At 60.6% G+C, this 23,015-nt stretch overlaps 1 protein-coding gene across 6 annotated transcripts in view; it reads right to left on the reverse strand.

Annotated features, from left to right (window-relative positions):
* Positions 1-9,639: 9,639 nt before the first annotated feature.
* PRDM16 (PR/SET domain 16) overlaps positions 9,640-23,015 on the reverse strand; it is a 315,500-nt gene continuing 302,124 nt past the window's right edge. For 5 of the 6 annotated variants that reach the window (XM_019461170.2, XM_019461167.2, XM_053899070.1 and 2 more), the window contains 5 exons: positions 20,463-20,632; positions 20,035-20,209; positions 15,886-16,119; positions 14,903-15,077; positions 9,640-13,714 (listed from right to left, as the gene is read on the reverse strand). In XM_019461170.2, coding sequence (XP_019316715.2) covers positions 13,580-13,714; positions 14,903-15,077; positions 15,886-16,119; positions 20,035-20,209; positions 20,463-20,632 — 889 coding nt within the window. In that variant the 3' untranslated portion in view covers positions 9,640-13,579. The remainder of the gene's footprint in view (positions 13,715-14,902; positions 15,078-15,885; positions 16,120-20,034; positions 20,210-20,462; positions 20,633-23,015) is intronic. The other variant, XM_053899071.1, reaches the window with a different exon arrangement.

Genomic DNA, 23,015 nt, shown 5'->3' on the forward strand with positions numbered 1-23,015 from the left:
CCAAACTGGGGGGCTCTGGGGGGCATCTCCTTGTCTCCAGCTGGCTCAGTGTGTGGTTGGGGCCAGGTGACCCGGAGCGAGTGGCTTGCCTTCCCCGGGCCCCTGCTGTCTCAGTCGCAAGCTGGGGGTTAATGATGATCGTCTAAGTAGTGTAGACCTTGTTCTCAGGTGGGGCCTGGAAGGGAGCGGCTCCGGGGTCATAAGTGGGGGGAGAAGGACCCCAGGGCTGCCCGCAGGGGTGAGTCTCTGCAACTCTCTGCGCCCTGTGGCTGAGACCACGAGTGCCGGGGACCAGGGGACACAGTGGCCGGGGACACAGTGGCCCTCCTTCCCCGCTTCGGGCCTCCGGGCTGGCCCCGCCCCTGGCTGACAGATGAAGGCTGCTTATCTCATGAAACCCCACGAGGCCCTCTGCAGGGCCCCCCAACGTCAAAAATAAGGACCCCAGTGTTTGCTCCCCGAAGCTCAGGGCCTTTGCACATGCCACGGTTTCTGCCTGGGATCCCCTTCCTCGGCAGTCTTCACGGAGCCGTCCCCCGATCGTGCACACCTTTGCCTCAAGCACACCTTCTCAACCAGGCCTTTGCTCACCACCCCGCAGAGGAAGGAAGGCGCTCCTCACCAAACTCATTACTCCCGGTTCCTTGAGGTGGGTTGACTTGAGTCCCTCCCAAAATACGTTAAAATCCTAATCCCAGTATCTGTGATGTGCCCTTATTTGGAAATACGATTTTGCAGATGTAAGTAAGACAACGTCAGAGTAGAACAGGCCGGGCCCTAAATCCAGTGCTCAGTGTCCTCATACAAAGGGGGACATTTAGACACAGAATAGAGAAGGCCAAGGGACGACAGAGGCAAGGGCTGGAGTGACGTGGTCACAGGCCGAGGGACACGAGGATGGCTGGCAGCACCAGAGGCTGGAAGAGACGAGAAGGACCCTGCCCTGGAGCCCCCGGAGGGCAGGCGTTCAGACCTCCAGCCTCCAGACGTGACAGGACCCGCTTCTGTGGCTTAGAGCAGCCCAGGGAGCAGATTCAGGCAGCTGTCTCCCTGTCTCCTCTGCCCTCCGGTGAGTCCTCTGCTCTGCTCATCTGTTTCCCGGTGTCCCTCTGGGCCTTGGACGCCCGCTTGTGGGGGTGGGAGCGGGCTGATCTGCAGCATGGTGGCCGGTCGGCCCGGGTTTCACGGGCCTTCGTGTGGCGGGCCTGGAAGGGCTTGGAAGGGGCTGGAAGGGGCTGGAAGGGGCTGGAAGGGCCCAGAAGGGGCCAGAAGGGCCTGGAAGGGCCTAGAAGGGGTTAGAAGGAGCTGGAAGGGCCTGGAAGGGGCTGGGGCAGTCAGCCGGAGCTCACCCCGCACACCCCAGACTCCCTACTGGCCCGAGGGTTTTTTAGCCTTGAGAATTGAAAGGCAGCTGCCATGTGGCCCTGGTTCCCGCCTTTCCCATGAAAGCCTTGGAGGTGATGCCACTGTCCCATCTCTGGGCCATCGCAGGAGGCCACAGGCCGCCTCAGCTCCTACAGCCAGGGTCCCAGGCCTGGAGCTGCACATCGGTGTGTGTGCCTTTGGAAGGTAACGTGTGGGTCAGCCTGGAGCTCAGGAACGAGGGGCCTTCCCCGTGCAGCGTCCCCAGCGGGGGAGGATGTACACCCCAACCCCGTGACTGCCCGGGTTTCCCTCTAGGGAAGTAGATGCTCAAGTCTGCAGGACCCCTTTCCCGTGGCCTGAGGGCACCCGGTGCCCCTGGACGTCTTGCTTTGAGACTTCCAGGGGCCGTTGGGGCTGCAGCCCGGAGAGATGATGCCCTGGGGCCGGCGGCCCCCCAGGAGGCCTTTCGGCCTGACCATCCGGGTGTCTGGTGCCGGGGCCGAGGACAAGCAAGGCCGCGGGGCGTGTCTACGTCCGCTTTCAGGGCCGAGCGCCCAATGCCCGTGGCCTGTCCCCCTCCCTTCCTGGGAATGTGCCGGGGGGAGGGAAGGGGCACAACCGTGTCCTTTATTCTCTGGGCCCGGGCACCGGGCTGACCGACCCCTCGCTGCGGGGCCCCGCGTCCAGCCGGTGGGCAGCTGGGAAAGGCCTCGCTGATCTCGGAGGACGCTGCGGCCGTGAGTGGGCCTGAGGACAGAGGCTCCTCTGTGCTGGGTGAGTGGAGGCCCGGGCCGGGTGGGGTCCCCAGAGGGCGGCGGGGGCGGCACAGGAGCCCGATTGCCAAGCGGGGCCTGGCTGCCTGTCTGGCCCACCGGGGGAGCCCTGCCGAGCAGAAGGCTCAGCTCAGCAGAAGGCCACTCGCCCTTGCCCCCCAAAGGGCAAACGGTCATTACTTGCCGTTAAGCGCCTACTGTTTGCATCCTTTTATTAAGTTCTTACGCCACGTAACTGAGAGGTGACGCTTTGCCCGTTGTCACCTGGCTAGTGAGTGGCCCCAGTCAGGATGAGTCTGTCTGACCGCAGAGCCTGGGCCCCTGTGTAGTGATCACGGACTCTTTCAGGTTTCCAAAGAAGTAGGGAATTTTTTAAAAAACGTGTGTATGGCCTCCAGTTGAGAGTTTCAAACATTGTAAGGATTTCACTTATAGTGAAAGCAGCTCCCATAATCACCAACTAGAAAACTGAACAGAAACGACAGGAAGGCGGGGGAAATGGTTCCTGGGAGGAAGAAGCGAGTCGGGAGAGCCCCACAGATGCACGGCTTTCTTCCAAGAGGCAGAACGCGGTGGTCTGACCCAGCTGGGGGGACAGACGTGGGGTTCAGGGAGGTGGGGGAGGGGGCGGGGACCTCTGGCAGAGGTTCAGAGACAGAGCTCCAGGAAGCCTCCAGAAATGCCACTCTGTGCCCACGCAGAGGGAGGTCCCGGAAGCCAGGCACAGAGCAGTTACCAGGACCAACAGCTCTCAGTGTCCACGCAGGGCCTGGGGGCTTTAAATGCCAGTCACCCAGAATGAAGAGGCCTCGTGGCTGCGGGGCATTTGATGGGGACCAAGGGCCGTATTTCAGGTGTGAGCTTAGCCTTCAGGTGTGAAGGCTGCTGTATGCCTGAGCCGATGAGCTGTGCAGTAAGCCTTGAAAAGACCAGGGAGGTCTCTGTCATCACTTAACGCCCTGTTGGCACAAAACTCAACATCCTTAAAAAGAACGCCAACAAAACCTAGGATCTCAACAACTTAGCATTTACAAGCTCCGGCACCTGGTGATTTAAGGAATCTTTGCCCAAAAGGATTAAAAGGAATCTGTGCACAAAATCAAAAAAAGAATGTGTGGTGAGTGTAATCAAAAGAGAAAGAATAATAGTCAAATGCAAATTCTAAGAACAAAAATAGACAATATATAAAAGTAAAAGAAACAGTCGCAGCAGATAAGATGCTACGGAAGAAGATGCGTGAACTTGAACCTCGGCTGATACGAGTTCCCCGAAATGAACGCAGAGAGAGCAAAACCTGGAAAAAGTAGGCAGAGGCTTGCTGATCTGGGCTGATGTCAAGCAGTCTAACAATAATACGTAGAGTCGGAGGCCCCAAAGGGGTGAGGGGCGAGAATGTCTGTGTGACAAAGTCATGGCCAAAAATGTTCCAAGTGTCAGAAAATCCTCAAGCCCACAGATCTGAGAGCCTCAGGAGTACAAAGAAAGCCCCACCGTGGCACCTGGCACCTCATAATCGAATGACTAGGAACCACGATGGAGAGAAAGCCTTGACGCCTTAAGAGAATCAAGACACGAATCACGGCTGAGTCGTCACTGGAAACCCCGTGAGCCTGGGGAACGGAGCCCCGTCCCCGGCGTGTTAAAACCGTCTACGACCAAGATGTCCGTTTCTGGTGAAAGTGTCCTTCAAAACTGAAAGTGAGGTCAGTACATTTTAGGACAAAGGATAAGAGACCTGGCACCACAAGAATGTCAAAGGAGGTTTTTTGGGGCAAAAGGAAATGATGAGAGAGGTACGTTCAGGTGTGCACAAAGGAATAGAAGCCCCTTGGGAACCGTAAACACGTGAAAACACGTGAGATTTTTTTCCTGGATGTATTTTAAAAAGTTCTTTACAAGATAGTAGACTATTTTTTTAAAAAAAATTTTTTATTAATTTTTTAATAAATTTCATTATAAAAATTTATAAATTTTTAAATAAATTTTTATAAATTTCACACTCTGTCTCTCTCAAAAATAAATTTTTAATATTTATTTTTGAGAGAGACAGAGACAGAACGGGAGCGGTGGAGGGGCAGAGAGAGATGGAGGGAGACACAGAATCCGAAGCGTTCTCCAGGCTCCGAGCTGTCGGCACAGAACCCGACACGGGGCTCCGAGTCACGAACCTTGAGATCATGACCTGAGTCGAAGTCGGACGCTCAACTGAGCCACCCAGGTGCCCCGAAAGTAGAGTATTTAAAGCAAGAGTGATGACGGCCCATCATGGAGTTTCTGACACGTGTAGAAGTAAGATATACTGAGGCAGAGAATAGAATTATACTTTTGCAAGGTTCATATATTTTATGTAAAATGGTATAATGTCATTTAAAGGTAGATACTCGTAATAAATTAAAGATAAAGCACTTGACCCAACCCGGGACTTACCAACGATAAAAATCGTGGCAATGTAGGGACAGAAGGGAACTTCGTCGTCCGGGCACAGGCACCTACAGCTGGCATGGTGCCCAGCGGTGAGGAGTGGGCAGTGGTCCCCTTCGGCTCTGGTGCCAGAGAGGTCCACCCTGTCCACTTCTGTTCCCTGTTGGTCCTTGCCAGGGCGGTGGGGCAAGAAAAAGCATACATTTTGGAAAGGAAGAACTGTTTCTCTCTCTTTAAATGACCCCCTAAGTGTCTACAAGTCATCGCGGAGAAGATTGGAGCCCCTCCCCAGCCTTTCCCCCGCTCCCCGCTCTGTCTCTCCAGCTTCCCAGGGAAAACCACTCCCAGGGCGCCTGGGTGGCTCGGTCGGTTAAGCGTCTGATTTCAGCTCAGGTCATGATCTCACGGTTCGTGGTGTCGAGCCCCGCGTCGGGCTCTGCGCCGACCGTGTAGAGCCTGCTGGGATTCCGTCTCCCCCTCTCTCTGCCCCTCCCCTGCTCTGCACGTGCACGCACGCTCGCTCCAAATAAATGAATAAACATTTAAAACCCAGCCTTCTCTGAGTTGGGTATTTATTCACCTCGTACATGTTCCTATCCGCTTCCTGCTCGCATAACCTGCCATAAACAGTCCGCAGAAACGCTCCTGGCATTTTTAAGCTGTGCGGGCGGTTTCAGCTGGAAGTCTGTGCCTACAAGGTCTGCACTGGGTGGTCCAGGCGGGACTTGGGTGGCCGAGGGGTGAAGGGTGGGCACACCCAAATGCCTGTGGTAAAGCAAGGCTGGGAGCCCCCCGAGCTGGGCCCCCGAGACCCAGGCTGGGTGCTGTAGGGGAAGGGCCCCTCGCAGGGCAGGCTGGACAGGTGGGGCCCCTCCCTTGCCAGCCTGGGTGGAAGGTGCGAAGTCCCTCTAGGGACCTCAAGCTTCATGATGGACTCGTGCCTCAAAGAGGGAGTGGGCGGGGCACAGTTTTCACAAAAATCAGGTTAATTGAGGTACAAGGCACCTGTAACTAGACGGCCCCTCGGAATGTACTGTTAGTTGAGTCTGACACAAGTGCGTAGGTGTGTAACCACACTCACGCCCCGGACAGCCTCCCCCGCCTCTCTTCCCAGCTCCAGCCCCCTCCCCGTCCCTACAGCTCTGCCTTTTCTAGAATGCCGTGTGTCCGTGTATTTTCAGAGACCGAATGTACTGACAACAGCCAGATCGTACATAAAGACAGGAGTCTGACCTCTGACCCACAGTGTGAGAGAAAAACCCAGAAAGTCAAACAGGAACCCCTGGAACAATGGGCCCAAAGGGGCCAGGACTCGATTCGTCACCGGTGGCCTCCCTAAGTTTTGTCCCCACCTCCGACTCTGGAGCAGCCAGAGGAAGCCGCGTGTGCCCCCAACCAATCATGTGGGGTGCCTGCTTCTGGCCAGTGCCTCGACTCCCTGGTGCCATCTGAGCTCATCTGGAACTTTCCCTTTTTCCACCGGGAGGCTCCCCAGGCCCCTGCCTGCCTGCGAGTCTCGGCCAAGTCCGGTGCTGGTGGCGGACCCCCTGCTGCACGGAGCTCTGAGTAACGTCCTCTGTCCTCTGACGGGCGGCCTTCCGTCACGCCCACGGCTTGTGCTTTCACTGACCAGTGGATGGACACTCGGGTTCCTTCCAGTCTGGGGCGATTACAGATAAAGCCACTGTGGACGTCGGCATACAGATCTTTGTGCAGATGCTGGGTTTTCAGCTCACTCGCTGTGTTCTAGAAGCAGGCTCTTGCTCTCTACAGGCTTTACGGCTTCCCGGAACCTCCTGATGGGCTCAGGAATCGGAGGGCCACAAGCCAGGTCCCAGGACAGAAGAGGCAACTCTGTCCTTTAGGGTTTTGGGCGACCCCAGCCCCCCCCGCAGGGTCTCAGCTGGTGCCCACGTCCCCCTTCTTGTAACCTTAGAATACTATCCTCTTCCGCCCTGGACCCTGGAGCTGACTCTGGCTTCCCTTTCCTGAATCCAGAATAAGCCGCGTGGAAGACGTTGCCGGCCACGGTGAGCACAGGTGCCTTTTCCTTCACAGAGACTTCGATCCTGGCTGGTGACTGCAAGGATCCCACCAGAACCCCCACCAGAAGGGTGGGAACCAGAACCCCGCCCGGCCAGAACCCCGGCCAGAACCCCGCCCGGCTCCTCGGACCCCACGAAAGCCACCTTGCGTCGGGCCATTTTGCCCCAAATGAGGACACATCTCGGTTTGGGGAAGACATTTGCTGCCGCGAGAAAGAAGGTTAACGATTCTCAAAATAGCTTCTCTGCAAATAAGCAACAGGCTCGCTTGGCCCCAGACGAATCTGAGGGCAATTTCAAAAGCATCTCTTTTCCCAGAAAACAGATTCCTCATTGACACATGTTTCTCCAGTTGATCCTTGCCCCCCACCCCCTGCCTTTTCCTCCGTCTTTTGTGCAAGGAGCTGGGTTGCAGAGACAAAGTCCGCTTGTCAGCGGCTGGTCCTCTCCGCTCTCCCTTCCTCCGGGCGCCCCGACAACAGGGCTATTATCAGATAGCTCCCTCGTGGCTTGGATTTTCCTCTCCCCTCGGGGCGAACGAGGAGAGAGGTTGCCAGGCTGGACAAGGACGGGAGGCACTGGAGCCCCGGGGCGGCGAGCTCCGGGAAGGGCCGCGGTGGGGGGCCCTGGACACTGTCACTCTGTCGCTGGAGTAACTCGGAAGCACAGCCATTCATCAGACTCATGATTCGCATGATCTGTCCTCCGGGAACGGAAGTGTGTCCCCCAGAGATGGGCCTCTCGTGCTGCCTCCTCGCCTGGAGCTCTGGGGTGAACCCCACATCTGACCATCGGGGTCAAGACCTCACAGACACTTCATCAGTCACATCTGGGGGGAAAATGACCTGGAAACGTTTAAACGCTTCCCCCAACCGACGCCTCCCTGGGGAAACACACTTCACTTGATGGTATTAAGAGAAGGCAAAGGCTCAATGCCCCAGATTCGGGTCCGGGGATCTTGTTTCAAGGTCAACTTCTGTTTCTTCCCTTTTGTGGCTACCAGCACTGCCGTTGCAGGGACCCCAGGCCTCCTCTCCCCGTTGCTCCCGTCAGAGCCCGTTCGGGCCCCTCAGAGGCACTGCCGTTCCCAGAATCCATGTGGGAACTTGCCTGCAGTGAGGGCCCTTATAGCAAATCGTCCATCCATCCATCCATCCACCCGTAATCCACCCACAACCCGTCCATCCATCCACCCACCCGCTCATCTAGCCATCCCTCTAGCCACAACCATCTATCCGCCCACAATCCATCCGCAGCCCATCCATCCACCCATCTACGCATCCGCTTGTGCAACCCGTCTTCCACCAAGAGAGTGTTCAGGCTGGGCCTTGGGGATTGAGAGGTGAGTCCTGACATTTCCCATCTCTGCAGCCCCAAATCCAGTGCAAGTGGTGATTTCTGACCAGGGAACAGGCGCAGGGGCCTCCGTGAGTCCTGGGGGCCCGAGGGGCTGCGGGGAAACTCTGGACCAGACACTTCTACGGCTGCCAGGGGGAAGCATCGCCCCCCAGTTCGTCTGTTTGACATTAAATCTTGTTTTCTTCCTGCCTCACACCCCTGGGGAGGGCCGTGCGTCGTCTTGGTGAGGGTGGGGGCTGTTCTGCTAGAGAGGCAGCTCCTTGAGTGTGCGAGGCATGCTCTCCACCTCAACTCCATGCCCTGGTGGAAGGAGAGAGGCCACCGGGCAGACTTCCTGCTGTGAGTCCCCGGAATTTAGGGGCTGAACCTTGCACTTGAGTGGGTGAAGTGGGGGGCATGTAAAGGAGGGGCGAGGAGCCCCCCTGAAGCCCCAGGCATCTGTTCAGTCCCGGTCCACCTGGCCGTCGCCCGGTGGGCAGGCTCAGGTCCCGACTGGGGACAGTGCAAGGACGGCAGGCATAGCCACTGTGGAGGGCCGGCCGGTGGGGAGGGCTAGTCAGTGGGGAGGTCCACCCTCAGGAACGGCTGTGTTTAGGGTTGGCCTTATGGGATGGGCTTCTCCGCCACCAAGAGACGTCATACAAGAGTTCCCGGTGGCCGGCTCGGGGCCCAGGTGCAGCTGGAGGCAGACAGGCCTGGAGGTGGACACGCCCGGGGGCCAAAGTGCCTCGGGGGAGACGCACTTAGGGGAGAGCCCGCCTGGAGATCACCACTCTCACCGCAGGGACATCCAGAGTGGTGGCGCCTTCACTGAGATGGTTTTCTGGGAAATGTGACTACGAGGGTACCTGCCCTGGCGGCGGTGCTGAGATGATGGGCTTGAACGTCTCGCAGCCTGCCCCCGGGGACCCTTGACCCAGGCCGGCGAGCCTTGCCGCTGGCCACGCTCCGACCCCGAGTCCTTCCCCACCCCGGGGGCCTCTGTTGCCCCTCAGTGAAGCTCGCGGGCACCGAGACTTAGAAAAGCACACAGATTTATTGCGTATCAATCTCATGTATAAATTCATCGTAGCATCGGAAAGATTACATATAGTCCTATTCTACAGCATTAACCTCCGATCGGCTGCTCTAGCCTTCATCTTAAAGACGTTTCTCGACACAAGTACATCTGTCTTTATCACAAGCATCAAAACGAAATCTGCAGAATCACTCTCGATGATTTGCTACACGGGGTGTCTTTGCCTTCACGGTCGTCAGCGATTTCCGCGTCGATTAAGAACTGCGCTTTGGCGTGAGCAGTTCTGAGCTCCTAGTCCGGAGGACGTAGACCCTAATCACGTAATTCAACAAGTGCATCTACGGAATTCTCCTTTTCATAAAAATTTCACGAACAGACACAGTAATGACCGCTAAACACGAGCCATGCACGGTTTACTGGTAACAGAAGCAATTTACAATCAGGGGGACATGGGACACACACCTGCCTCCTTCTCAATGGTTTGTTTTTTTTTTTTTAAAAACATTATCTGAAAGGCTGACATTTACACTTGATTTCTTTTTCAACACTATACAGTTCTAAAAGAAAAACGAAACAAAAACCCAGAAAACAAACGGAACCGAATCTGTAATGGAACAAGGGCGGGGGGGGGCGGTGCGGACGCACAGGTGTGGGGGTCTTGCCAGCAGTTACACATGCACACGTGATGTGTTCTGACACGGGGGCTCAGCTTCCCTCGTCTCGGGAACACCGACGGTAGGAAACACACCGAGAGACACCTTGGGAAGTGCTCTGCTCACGAGTGAATTGCACGATTGGAAACTCAAGCTGCCTTTTGCTTTGTTTTCTTTTCTTTCTTTTCCCAAAGCCGTAGTACGAATCGGGGACAGAAAGGAAAAACACCACAAAACTGGAATGCAGGGAGGGAAGGAAGGCTCCTGGACTCACGCAGGAATGTCTTGTCACAGTATCGCTCGCTGCCGCACAGTTTCATGGCTTTTGATTCCCGGCTGACCTCCACCGACCGGGAGCGGCCGCGGCCTCGCCACCCTAGCCGGGCCGGGCGCGAGGTACCCGGCTCTCCTGGGTGGCGCTGCCCCCTCGCCTCTCTCCCGGGCAGCACAGTAAATACAGCTCAGTAGATTTCAGTCACTTGGGCGGGGGGACGGGGCGGGGGGACCACAATCCAGTGCTTCGAGGCTTCAAGGCTACCACGGGTGACACGTATTTGGGCAAGTGCTTTGCGAACGCTCATTGAAGAAGCAGCTAGGACAGAGAGGGCCGAGGGCCCTGCGAGTTTCCAGGGCCAGGCTCGGGCCGTGGAGGCGCTGGGCTTTTCAGGGTCTGGGCAGACCGGCTGTGCTCCTGCCTCGGACGGGAAGGCCGCCGGGGCTCACCCTGTCCACTGATGCGCACCCGGGGTCCCAGGCGGGCTGCAGGAGTGCACACCCCTGGGTTCAGAACAGGGGGTCTCTGGGGCCTACTCGTGAAGGCCCTGTCTGGCCAAAGGATCGGAGCCCCATGCGTCCTACCCAGTTGTCCCGGGACCGAGAGCAGCGGCGGGGGTGGGGGTGGGACGGCGTCGGCCCGCTGGCGGCCGCGGTCTGAGGGACGGAGGGCAGGGCAAGGAGGCTTCCTTCTGAATTTCCATTAGGGGATGTCAATCGTCCAAAGAAAGAACACCGTCGAGGCTGGACAGAAGGACCCTGGCCCGGTGGTGCCCGAGTGCACGGGCCTGACCCCGGCCACCACCCAAGGACACGTTGGCCAGCCAGCCCGTTCCCCTGTTGCAGCCGTGCCCTGAGGCTGGGGTCTCAGAATTCTGGCTGTCCGGCTCCCCGGCCCCCCACCGTCCGGGCTGGGCCTGATTGGCCCGTGCTGGTGCTGTGGCCCGGACATGGAGAACCGCAGGGAGGGCAGCTCCCTGTGGTCTGGGGCGGGGAGAAGTGCCAGGCGTGGGGAGGAAATGGTCACTCTGTCGGGGGTCCAGGGACAGACCCCCCCCAGACCTGTCAAGTGCTTGGGCCCACGGGACTGAGTGTTTAGGAGAAATGGGGCTAGAGCTCTAGCTGTTCTCAGAGGGACAGAGGCAAGGACTCAAGGTGTGCAGCTGGGGCGCTGGGAGGGAGGGAAAGAGAAAGATGCCTGCCGGGACTGGCCGGAAAGGACACGACGCCCCTTATCTGGGACCACGGAGAACAGGCACTCAGGTCTCCACTGGCCAAACTTCCTCTTTTGGGCGGAGAGAGGCAGATCGCAAAAAAAAGCACACACCTTACTCTTTAGCAGAAGAAATGTAATTTGGGTTTACAAATTATGTCTGAGGTCGGCTCTGCGAAACGGTCCGATGCGGATGGAGGGGAAATCGGAAAGCCCACGCCACGCCTGGCGGGCCCGGGGTGGAGGTGGGTGCGTGTGAGGAGGTGAGGGGGCCCCGCCTGCAAAGCCTCAGCTCTTCCTGGGGCGCGGCCACCTTCCAGCCGCACACGCGTGCGAGCGGCCTGGGCGCCCGCGAGGCCGGCTGGGTCTGGCTGCCTCCTGTGGACCGAGAGCGGGGTGGGAACCCTTTCGCCGGGGCCCGCGGGCCCCACGCGGGCCTCCAGCGCCGACACAGACGATTGTCGCTGGCCTGGAGCGGCGGGGGGGGGGGGGGGGGCCCGGGGGCGCGGCTGCTCCGGCCTGCCTGCTGCCCCTGGGCGAGAGCCAAGGACTCGTCCCCCGCCAGACCCCCGTCCTCAGGTGCGGCCGCCCCCTCACCACTTGCGTCTACATTCTTTTTTAAGGGCCACTTGGGCGATCTTTTTCTCTTCTTGTTGGGACACTCTTACTCTTTTTTTTTCTTCCAAACAATAAAAGAAATAAATAGAACACTTGTCTTAAATGCAAAGGTAACTGAGACTCTAATTTAACAAAAACACGTGATTGTCTGGAAACGGGGCAGCAGGATCCGTCGGGGGGCGCGGGGGTATTTGGCACATTGAAAACCTCCCCGCTCCCTGGTTATCAATCACACAACACACAACCTTATACACGGTTTTGGTCCTTCACTAGATACTTATATTAACAATATTTCTTCACAATAAGAATGTCTAATGCCAAAATACTGTTAAGGAAGAAATAAAATAAGAAAAGAAATGAATTAGAAAAAATTACAAGTTATGTACAGATTCAGGTAAATTCCATCAGGGAAACAAATTAGGAGTTGAAATTGGCCCCTACGGGAATAACTTAAAGCCCATCCGAGTGGAGAAGCAGACCCGTCCCGACCGGGCTGTGCTGTCTTTGCTCCCGAGGCAGGTCCCACCTGGATGCCCTTCCGTTCTGGAGCCGGGCCGGCCCGCCAGGAAGCCGCGCGTGGAGCAGAGGCGGTGGTCGTGTCCTGGAGCCCGGGTCTCACGCGGGCACAGAGCCTGGCGGGCGGCCTGGGGCAGGAGAGCCGCAGAACGCGCCCCACGGCGGCCACGGGGGATGCCCACTGTCCCCCTCGTCCGTCTGACGGTGCGGGTGGGGGTCGGGCTGGAGACCCGGTGTGGCCAGCGGGGGCCCCCCTTCGGCAGGGTGGCCGGCGTGGGTGTGGCTGATGTGCAGGCCGTGTGGGCAGGAGCGTGGGATGCCAAGCCCACCCTTGCACAGGGGACCAGAGCCGCGGCTCCCACCTTCCCCGTTCAATCGGGGGGGGGGGGGTCTTGGTGGGGGCCACAGGCACGACGCCCATGCCACACACACCTCCCAGCCTTGGGCCAGCCCAGGACACCACGTCTAAGAATTCCGAGGTACAGTCTGAAACTGCTCCCAGGGGAGGGCCCCAGCCCCCTTGGTTCTGCGCAGGGCTGGGGTGGTGGTGGGGGGGCAGAATCACGGCTTTACAAACACGGTCAGGGATAGAAAATTTCTCCGTTATCTACAGTATAAAGAGCACACCCAAACACGGTACCAGTTCCCAGTGTGGGCTTGCAAATAGGCTGAGATTTCAAAGCAATGCAAAATTACTCTTAAAAAACAATTGGCAAGTCATTTTTCGATTCTTTAAAAAATACTGTCTATTTTTAAAACCACATGCTTAAATAGACTCTGTCGTCAATAAGATTACCAAAAGGGTTACTCTCGTGATTCTCATTATAAAAATCGTTGGGGCGATCTCCCTTTCCAGGGCACACCCGTGTCTGTCCGTTCCTTTCCGAGGCACCAGGCGGGTGCCAAAGTGGCCCGGCTGGCTTCAGTTTGGGATTGAAATCCCGCCCTCACCCGGCGGGTTGGTTCCGTGAGCAGCTCCCGCGAGCCGCACGTGGCCGGCCGTGCGTTGTACCATTTCTGGAACGCTGTTCCGGAGACCAATTCTTAGACGGTGGGGCTCCAGGACCGCTCAGCGACTCCTGGGTTCTGAGTTTTCATTGGAAAAGTTAGAGCTGAACCATAGTGTGTGTGTGTGTGTGGCGGCGGGGGGGGGGGGGGGGGTGCTGAGGAGTGATCCACACAGGTGATGGGGGGGGTCTCTCTGGCCCAGGCCACGCCGCTCCCCAAGGCTCACTTCTCCATCTCCCGCGGCCGGGACTTCTGTTGGGACGTCGGGGCCCCACGATGCCTTGCTTGGACTCAGACCCCAGCCCGTCCTGGGCCCGTCAGAGGTGGTTGATGGGGTTAAAGGCTCCGGACTCTGGCGTGGCTCCCGTGATGTTTAACCAGGCGTCCAGAGGGCTCTGGGAAGAGGTGTGGAGAGGAGCCTCCTCGGAGAGGGACAGCATCATTGCATACGCCTGGCCGGGGAGAGGACAAGGACACACGTGTGTGCACACACACACAACAGGCAGGTGAGCTGCGTGAGCTGGGGCTCTGCAGATCCCAGAGGGCCCCTTCCTAGCCCCCCGTTGCCCTCTGGCTGGGCTTAGCCTCGCGCAGATCCAGACTCTCCCCTGGGGCCCGGAAGCGGAAGATGTCGTGGGAGGTGGCGGGGTGAGTGCTGGGCTCCCGTGCAGACAGTGGCAAGAAGCCGTGGTCCTGGCTGGCCTCTGTGCACAGGGGCCCCTCAGCTCTTTGCGGTGCTCCCCCTGCCCCACCCCCACTTTTTCGAGGGCCCTGGGAATTGCTGGTGGTCGACAAGAGGCAGTGTCTGTCTGGAGGGCACCGGTGGGCCTGGGGGCTGCCTGTCTGGACAACCGTGGGGACAGCACGGAGCGACCCGGGGAAGCGGACGCACAGCTGGTCTGAGCTGGGCGCCGACGCGTTTCTGGGCCTGGGGCGTGGCTGGCCCACGGGACAATTCCGCCACAAGACACGGGGCACGAGGTAGTGGGACCTGGGGACCATCCGGAGCAGAGCAGGGTGGGGGAAGGCCGACGACCCTCCTCCCACCCGGGTTTACACCCTGGACAGGATTAGTAAAAAGACAAAGACAGACACGCAGACGGTTTTTGCCGAGACTCAGGGGTGGGCCGACGGAGACCCCGCTCCTCTAGACGGATGAAAGCAGGAAGCAGGGCCCTGCGGCCGCCTGCGCTACAGAAGGGGGGTCGAGGCCCACCCTGACGCCCTCGCTGACCCTGTCGGAGCTCCAGCATGGAACGAGTGGCTGTGTGAGAGGGGGCTTCCTTCAAGAGAAGCCTGGGCCGCCAGCCATTCGTGCTTGAGTCGGAGAGGGAGGAAGGCCTGCCCAGCTTCAAGGCTGGACGCCCGGCCTCGGGCGCCTGTCGCCGGGGACAAGAGGGCAGCGACCCACGTGTCCGGGAATGCCCGGTTCCCATTCATCTGCCTCAACCTCTCCCTGCCCCACCCCTGCTCGCGGGGGAGGGGCGGCGGCTTGGCCGTCTCTAGCCGAGGCGGTGGGCCCCGGGACAGCGGTCCTGGCGTGCCCCGGGCCCAGGCTGGCCACCATGAGAGGAGGCGCGGCCTCCACCTGCCACCTGGCCCGGGGGTGCCGGGGGTGGGGGGCTCTGCTCGGTACCTACCTGGTTCTTAGCCTGCCTGTACAGTGTCTGCTTTAAAGTCTCAGAGTCTAAGGTGGGATTAAGCACATCTTTAACTTCAAACGCTTCCTCAGCTGCTCTGCGCAGATCGAGCCCCTTCCCAAAAGTCGGCATCGGCTCCAAAGCTAACAGACCGCCTGGTTGCTCCTCAATACACCTGCACCAACGACCGGGGAGAGGGGGCCTGGCGTTAGCTGGTCTGGCCTCTGGCCGCCTCTCTGATGCCCCACGGCCGGCTCCGTGCCTGCATGCACGCCATGGCGCCTCCACGAGCCACATGCACAAGGAGACAGACACACAGACACGTCGACACCTGGACAGAAGCCACACAGATGCAGGAGGGCCACGGACGGAGGCCACCGGAGGGGGCGAGTGCGTGCACACACCGCAAGCAGCAGGCGGGGGGGCGCCCGGGGCTCTGGGGACGGAGGACGGATCGGGGGGCCGCTCTGGAGGGCGCGGGGGCTCCCGCTCCCAGGACCCAGGGGTGAGGGGAAACGGGCAGTCCCTGCAGGGCTCCCCCAGGACCGTCTGGAGTGCTGGCCGCATCCCTGGTGCCCGACAAAGGCCCGCGCGGGGAGGGGTCCGGCCTGCCCTGCTCGCAAACCGCCAGTGCTCAGCCCGCGGGAGGCCAGACGCCACTGCCCCGGCCGCGGGATGGAGGCCGTGTCGCTACGGACCAGCTCCCGCTCGGCTCGGGAGCGTGCCTGCCCCCGCCCCCCAGGCTTGGGAAGTGTGTGTGGGAGGGGGCGGGCCAGCCCCTGACCCCCTGCCTCGGGCTGGGCCTCGCAGCCTGTGTGTGGAAGCTCCCACCGCGGTGGAGACACCTGCTGGGAACCAGGGTGAACCCGGCCAGGAGGATGCTGGGGCCTCGGGTGGCCTGAGAGCGAGGTCGCCCTCACGATGTTCAGGCCCCTCCCTGGCCTGGGCCCTAGCAGGTCAGGCTGCCCGGGCGTGGCCCCCACCTTCGAGTGTGTTCGAAGCCCACGGCCAGGGAGGTGGGCGGATCCTCGTCCTCCTCGTCCTCATAGGCACCCTGGGGTTCGGGCGTGGGGGACACGGTGTCGTCCTGGGACTTCCCCGCCAGACTGTCGTCGTCCTCCTCCTCCTCTTCCTCCTCCTCCTCCTCCACGTCCTCTGGCTTCCCGCTGGCCAGGCCCGGACACTGGGAGTTGCCGTCCAGGTCCTGGACCTCCGGCCTGAAGGGACAGGGGAGGGAGTTAGCCCCGGGGCCCACAAGGCCTCCGACTGGGCTCCGGTCGGCTCTCCCCCCACGGCCGTCTTCACCCCCCCCCGTGGAAAGAGCCTGCATTGTCGGAACCCTCGGCCTCAGCAGCCCCTTGAGGAGCGAGCGAGGGCGTGGCAGGGGCGAGAGCGGGGATTCAGGATGTGCGCGTCAGGGAGGGAGGCCACGGCCAGTCTAGCGGGGAAGGGGGTCTTGGGCGCTGGAGCTGGGGTTGGGGACTGCACAAGGGGTACCCTTGGGGAGGTTTGCTGATCGACCCTTGCTGGCTCCTCCTGGCCAGCCACGAGGACACAGGAACACCGGCAACCCAGGGTGAGGGGGCCTCTGCCGACAGAGGCTCTGGGGGCCTAGGGCTCCGTAGGGTGGGGGCTGAGCTGCTGTCAGCCAGGGAAACCCACCCAGACGAGTTTGTTTCGGAGGCTGCTGGCCTCCCTCCTGCAGCACAGACCCCACATCTCCCTCCTAGTGACTCTGGCCGGGTGACACTTTTCCACTCTGGATCCTCGTTATTAAGAGGAAAACACCCAGGGGACCTGGGTGGCTCAGCCTGACTGGCCTGACTCTTGATCTCTTGATCTCGGCTCAGGTCTTGGTCTCAACGTTCACGGGTTCAAGCCCCAGGGCAGGTCTGCTGTGTGGAATTCTCTCTCTCTGCCCCTCCCCTGCTCTCTCTCTCTCTCTCAAAATAAATAAAAACTTAAAAAAAAAAAAAAGGAAAAAACCCAAGCTGAGTGATGGTGAGCCTTCTCGTTTCTTTCTGAAGATGCTGGCAGGTGTCCAGCGTGGAGGGGGAGGGGGAGGCTGGGCAGACGCCTCCTGAGCCCACGTCTGGGCCAGAGTTCAGGGCCCCCAGACCCCGTTCCTCCTGGAGCTCACATGGCCCACAGGAATCCATCCACTGATGTCAGGGGAGACCGGGGTCCTGGTCTGGGCATCAGGTAGAGGGGGTGTCACTTCTGAGTGACCGCTGGCCTCCACACTCAGGGGTCTGTGCAGACGGACTGGGCCGGGAGGTCCCCGATCTCCAGGCTGTCGGCCATGCTCATTTTCCACCCTTGCCTTTCCTGGAGGAAGTATAAGATGCTGACACGTGACTGGCCTTCCCGGACGTGCAGAACCCTTGACGTCTCCCTTCTCGATGGCCCCTCGCACCGTCACCAGGCACGCATCCATCCGCCAGGGGCAAGGGCTCTGGAGGCAAGTGACACGGGCCGGGACCCGGGTCTTGCCTTTGTCCCTGGCTCTCTGGTGGGTGACCTTGCCATCTCGGAGCCTGTGCCCCCTCGGCGGCGTGAGGGTGGGATGAACCGCGCAGGTGGCTATCTTGGGGGCCGGGACTGGGACTGTGTTCAGCAGGTGGCCCTGTGCACGTCTAATCGGAGTTAAGAGTGCTTTGCAGTTTCTATATATGGGCCCCTCTGTTTGGGAGCAGGGACCGCAGCCCCGCACAGGAGGCCTGTATCCACCAGGAGCACTCAGTGGGGGGCAGCAGGGACAGAGGATGGGGTCCCGCAAGCTGGCGTCAGCTTCAGACAGGGCGGGCACCTGAGGCAGGTGACGTCCCGGGGCCACCGTGACCCAGCGCCGGGGCTGGGCTTGCACAACTGGAGCCCGGACTCTCCTGGTTCTGGAGGCTGGAGTCTGAGACCCGGGTGCAGGCGGGCCTGGTTCCTTCAGAGGCTCAGGGACAACTGTCCGGGCCTCCCGCAGCCGCTGGCATTTGGCAGGCGATCCGTGGCGCCCGATGGCTGTAGGTGTATCTCCCCATCTCCCATCTCTGCTACATCTTGACAGGGCTTCTCCCCGTGTGTTCTGTGCCCCAATCTCTTCTTCCACGACATCGCGTGGCACTGGTAGCCACACTGGTGACCTCATCTTAACCGATTACATCGGTAAAGACCCCATCTCCAAACGAGGTGACGTTCTGAGGTACTAGGGGTCAGGATTTGGCGGGGGACACAGTTCAGCCCAGGTATTTAAGGGCTTCTGGGGCCAGGGAGCCTGGCATCCCTAGATTCTCCTTGACGATCAAGAGAAGGAAACTGGTTCCGGACGAGAACCCGATAATGTCAGCGTCGGCCCCACACAGAACCGCCAACATCTCAGCACTTGACGCAGGGTTGTGGCTTCGTGTCAACTGTGATCGTGATTCTCACTTCTGGTGATGACGTGGGACATCTCCTGGAGGTTCCCCAGCCCCCGGGGACAGGGTCTCAGCGGGACAGGCCATCCGAGGGCCTGGGTCTGTGGCCAGCTCCGCCCCGGGCTTTCTGAGGGATGTGGGGCCCGGTCTCCTCTGTCTGAGCCTCGTCTCCTGCCCCTCCCGTGGGGGCTGGACGGAAAGCCCCGGTTGAGACGCTCCGTGGAGAAGGTTAGGGTGATGCCGTCTCCTCTCCCCTCTGTCCTGCCGGGTTTCCGGTCCTCACGGCAAAGAGCTGGGCCACCCGGGCTCTAGGCGTGAAGGTCTTCCCGGCGCTCCTGGGCTCACCCTGGCATGGCCGCCCACCCCGTGGTGGATGCCACTGACAAGTCCTTGTAGGCTCTTCGTCGGCCTCTGTCTTGGGTGGCCCTCCTGTGGCCAGCCTAAGGGCCAGGGCTCTGGGCCCAGGTTCCAGGCCCGGCTTTGTGGCTGGAGCAGCCCCCCCCCCCCCCCACTTCACCGGGCTGTCTTCCTCTGCAGAATTAGGGGCTCGCACCCCAAGGCCACTTGAAGTTTGCAGCGTCTCTGGTTTTCTGCCGGCTGGTCTGGCCCCAGCTTTTATGCAAGGAGAATGTCTTCCTGGGGGTCTGACGGGTCCTTCCAGAAGGGACCCCCAGAGTAAATGCCACACCTTGAGCCTTGGGATCCAGGGTCGTGCAGTACACCCTCCACATCTCGAATCTGAATTCTGCTATTTTTCTGCGACCGTGTGCATGTGCGTATGAAGTGTGTGTGTGTGCACGTACATGAGTGCGTGTGTGTGTTTGTGCATTGTGCGCGCATGTGCATGTACATATGTGGTGTGCGTGTGCATACGAGTGTGTGTGTGCGTGTGCATGAGCACGTGCACGTGTATCTGTGTGCATGTGCACGTGTACATGTGGTGTGTATATATGTGTGTACATGTGTATATGTGTGTAAATATACACGTGTGTAGGTAAGCATGTGGGTAACTTCATGTGTGTATATACATATGCACATGTGTTCATGTGTCAGCGCATGTGCATATATTTGCAGGTATGTGTGTACATGTGTGCACGTATGTGATTTCATGCAGATGCAGACATGTGTGTATGGGTTTGCACGTGCACACGTATGTACGTGTGTGCATACATGTACATGCACGTACACATGTGTGCCGTCATGTGCATGCATATATGAGTGTGTCCATGTGCGTGCACATGCACGTGTGACTTCGTGTGCGCACACGTGCGCGCGTGTGTGTTTAAAGGGGCGGCGCTCCTGGGTGGAAACCTGCAGTGCCTCGGACTCCACAGAAATGTTCTAGACTCTCACATCCACGGCAGAACTCACGCCAGAGCCCTCACCCGGCCTGTGCTCCGCGGCACGCCCGTGACGCCCAAACCAAAGCACGCCGGCAGCTCGGTGCGGCTGTAAGCACACGGCGCGCACCCTCAGCCCGGGTGCTTACTGTCACCACCAGAGACGGAGGCGGGAGGGGACCCCCTGGCCGAAGCCCCCCCCACCCCTCGCCACCTGCAGGGGGCAGAGCCGGGCCACAACGGTGCCCGTCGGTCTCACCCTGGTGCCCGTCGGTCTCACCCTGCGTTGCGGGCCCCTACTCATCGAGACTTGGGGCTGGGTGGGGTGCCCCTGCTCTGGGCGTGGCCACGCAGGTGGGCTTGGGGTCCGGAACGGACTTCTTACCGTTTGTCTGTTCGCGTTGATGCTTGGTTCATCTCACTATTGGCAATAAAGTTTCTGATTTCAGAGAAATAGGAGTCCTCTTTCTCGTCTAAAAGTGCATGGTTGTCTGACTCGGACGCAGGGGAGGAGGCACTGGTCCCCAGGTGGTTTGTGAGGACCCCGGAGTGCTGGCTCACTGTGGGGACGGGGGGGAGCATCAGAGAAAGAGCATCCCTCAGCTGAGCCCTCCCCTCCCCTCCCTCTCCCTCCCGTCTCTCCCCTCCTCTCCTCCCCGCTCCCCTCCCTTCTCTCTCCCCTCCTCTCCCCTGTCTTCTCCTCTCCTCCTCCCCCACCCCTCCCCTGTCTTCTCCTCTCCTCCTCCCCCACCCCTCCCCTGTCTTCTCCCTCCTCCTCCTTCCCTCCCCCCCCACCCCATGCCCACCGCCCACCTGGGGCGTGCTCGTGCTCGTGCTTCTTGAGGTGCCGGTCCAGGTTGGTCTGCTGCCCGAAGCAGCGGTTGCACAGGTGGCACTTGAAGGGCTTCTCCTTGTTGTGGATGTTCCGGACGTGCCGCTGCAGGTTGGAGGAGATGCTGAAGGAGCGGTCGCAGTACTTACACCTGGAAGACACGCGCGCGCCTCAGAGAAGCCCCGCCCCGCAGCCTCGCAGACGCCCCGCCCCCGCCTCCTGGCAGGCGGGGCAGGGGGGGCGGGCGGTGGGGACTCACCCGGTGCTGCTGCAGGGGGCCCCGTGGGCGGGGCCGCCGGTGCACCCGGGTCCCCCCTCCCCGCTGCCCGAGGGCCGCACTCCCAGCAGCCTCAAGGGGGCAGCCGAGCACCATGGAAGCCTCTCGATGCTTTGCCCCCGTCCCCCCCCAAGGAGGAGCCTGCATCCTGCTCCCGGCCACCTTCCTCCCGTCGGAGAGACGGCGAAGAGACCCTCCCCACTCTGGTATGGGGAGAGCTGGCCTGGACCCGGCCGCCTTTTAGTGGGTCTGCGGGCATGTGGGGCCTCGCGTGCCAATTCACTAACTGGGGCCCGGGGGCTGCCCCAACTTCCCCAGAGGCCGTCCCCCGCCTCCCTGACACGGACCGCGAGGGTCCCGCGGGCCCCACGCGATCGCCTCGCGTCCCTGCCCCTCTGCGGACGGTGATCGCGGGCCCGGGCCGAGCACTGAAAAAATCCGAGAACGACGCTCCCTCCTCCGGCGCCTCAGTCGGGTCCCTCAGAGTGTCCGTGACCTGAGCGGTGCCCCCTCGGTGTGGGGGCCTGGGGCGGGCGCGGCCTTTGCTCCCAGGCCCCGAGGGCAGGAAAGGGAGGCTATTCTCCCAGTTGAGGGAAATATCCACACCCAGAAGCCAGAAACAGCGGCCGAGCTGGAGCTGGAGGGAGGGTGGCCCGACAGCCGCCACCACACGTCTGCAGAGCCGTGCCGGCGCCTCCTGGTGGCGGAAGTCCGAGCAGAGGGGACCTGATGCAGTCGTGTTCAGGTGCACATGTGTGTGTGCCCATGTGCAGGTGTGTGCACGCGCGAGCGTTCGTGTGCAGGAGTGCACGTGCATGCGTGTGCGCGCCTGGTCCTCAGAAGGCCTCCAGGGATGCTTCCCCGTGTCAGAGGCTGTGAACACTTGCAACATTGTCCGCAGGCTAGTTTATTTCCCGGTCTTGGAAACAAACAGCTTCTGCAGGGGGCAGGAGGCAGTGCCCCCCCTCCCCCCACTGAGTCTCTCAGGAGCCGTCTTCGCAGCAGGTCCCAGCAGGGCACGCGATGGAGGTGTGTGTTCTTCCGGAGGGTGCGGCTGGAGGTGCCAGGGACCTGTCCTGAGTGTGGCAGCGTGGTGTTCCCACAGGAGGCCCCTCCCCCGTCCATCGCTCCAACATAGAATACGCTCACGTGCCCTGGTCCATGGGAACCCAGTCGTGCCCGATGGTGCTTCCGAAACCCCAGCCTCCCACCGGGGGCCGGGCCGGCAGGCTGTGAGGCTGGCCTTCACGGCACTGCCCTGCCCAGCTCGAGAGGCACCGGTCTGACCTTTGACACCTGCCCAGGCAGTCTGGCCATCACAGTGCACTTGGGGGGGGCCCGAGGCAGGACGCTTTAGGCCCCCGCTGGCAGCTGGAGCCTCCTGCCTGAGCCCCGGGCGGATAGCACTGCGCCCGGGAGCGGAGCTGTCCCTGCTCCCAGGGACAGCTTGATGAAGCCGTCCAGGGGAGCCCACTTCCTGCCTCACGGCCCCTGGGGGGTCTGAGGACGGACGCACGGCAAACAGGGCGAGTCCCCATCAGAGGGGACCCCGGTCTCCCACGGTACGATTTTGGAGCTTCTCTCATTCGGTTTCTGAAGCTTCTCGGCTGAGGCTTCGCTGACTCTGGCGTCCTCCACGGTCGGCGGGCAAGGAGCCATTCGTGATCTTTACGTGAGCGGCTTGGGCCGCCGTCCCTGGCGAACTCCTGAGTGACCTTCAGCCTTCTCTGCCCCTCAGCCCAGGACTGGCCTGGCGGCTTCTTCCCTGTTGGGCTGGCTAAGCCGCCTCCGGGCCTCTGGAAGCACGCGGATTTGGTCACAGCCTCTCCTCCCACGCCTCACGATGGTCCGCTGGCCCCAGCGTGGACCCGCCATCCTGGAAGCCCACACGGGCGCCAGCGCTGTTCTGCGTGAGCTGCACAGGGACCGGGGCTTGAGCCCTTCACGCGGCTGGGTCAGCAGTGCAGGGGTGCCCTGGGCTCCCCCCCAGGATGGCCCAGGAAGGAGAGCTTTTACATCCTTGGACACACCATCATGTCACAGACGTCTCCTTGCCCCCGATGCTGACAGGTCCCCAGGCGACCATCCTGCTTTCAGGGCGATTGCTCAGGAAGGGCCGAGTACGAGGCCATGCTGGGCTGGGCACCTGCCCCCTGGCCACACAACAGGCCTCCCCGGGGCCTGTCAACGCGTGCGCTCACACACACCCACACGCGGCACCCTTCTCATCTCTTTGGAAATGCAGGAAACTCTGACA

Source organism: Panthera pardus, unplaced genomic scaffold (genome assembly GCF_024362965.1).
Source record: "Panthera pardus isolate Hobbes unplaced genomic scaffold, ASM2436296v1 HiC_scaffold_11, whole genome shotgun sequence".
Taxonomy (NCBI): domain Eukaryota; kingdom Metazoa; phylum Chordata; class Mammalia; order Carnivora; family Felidae; genus Panthera; species Panthera pardus.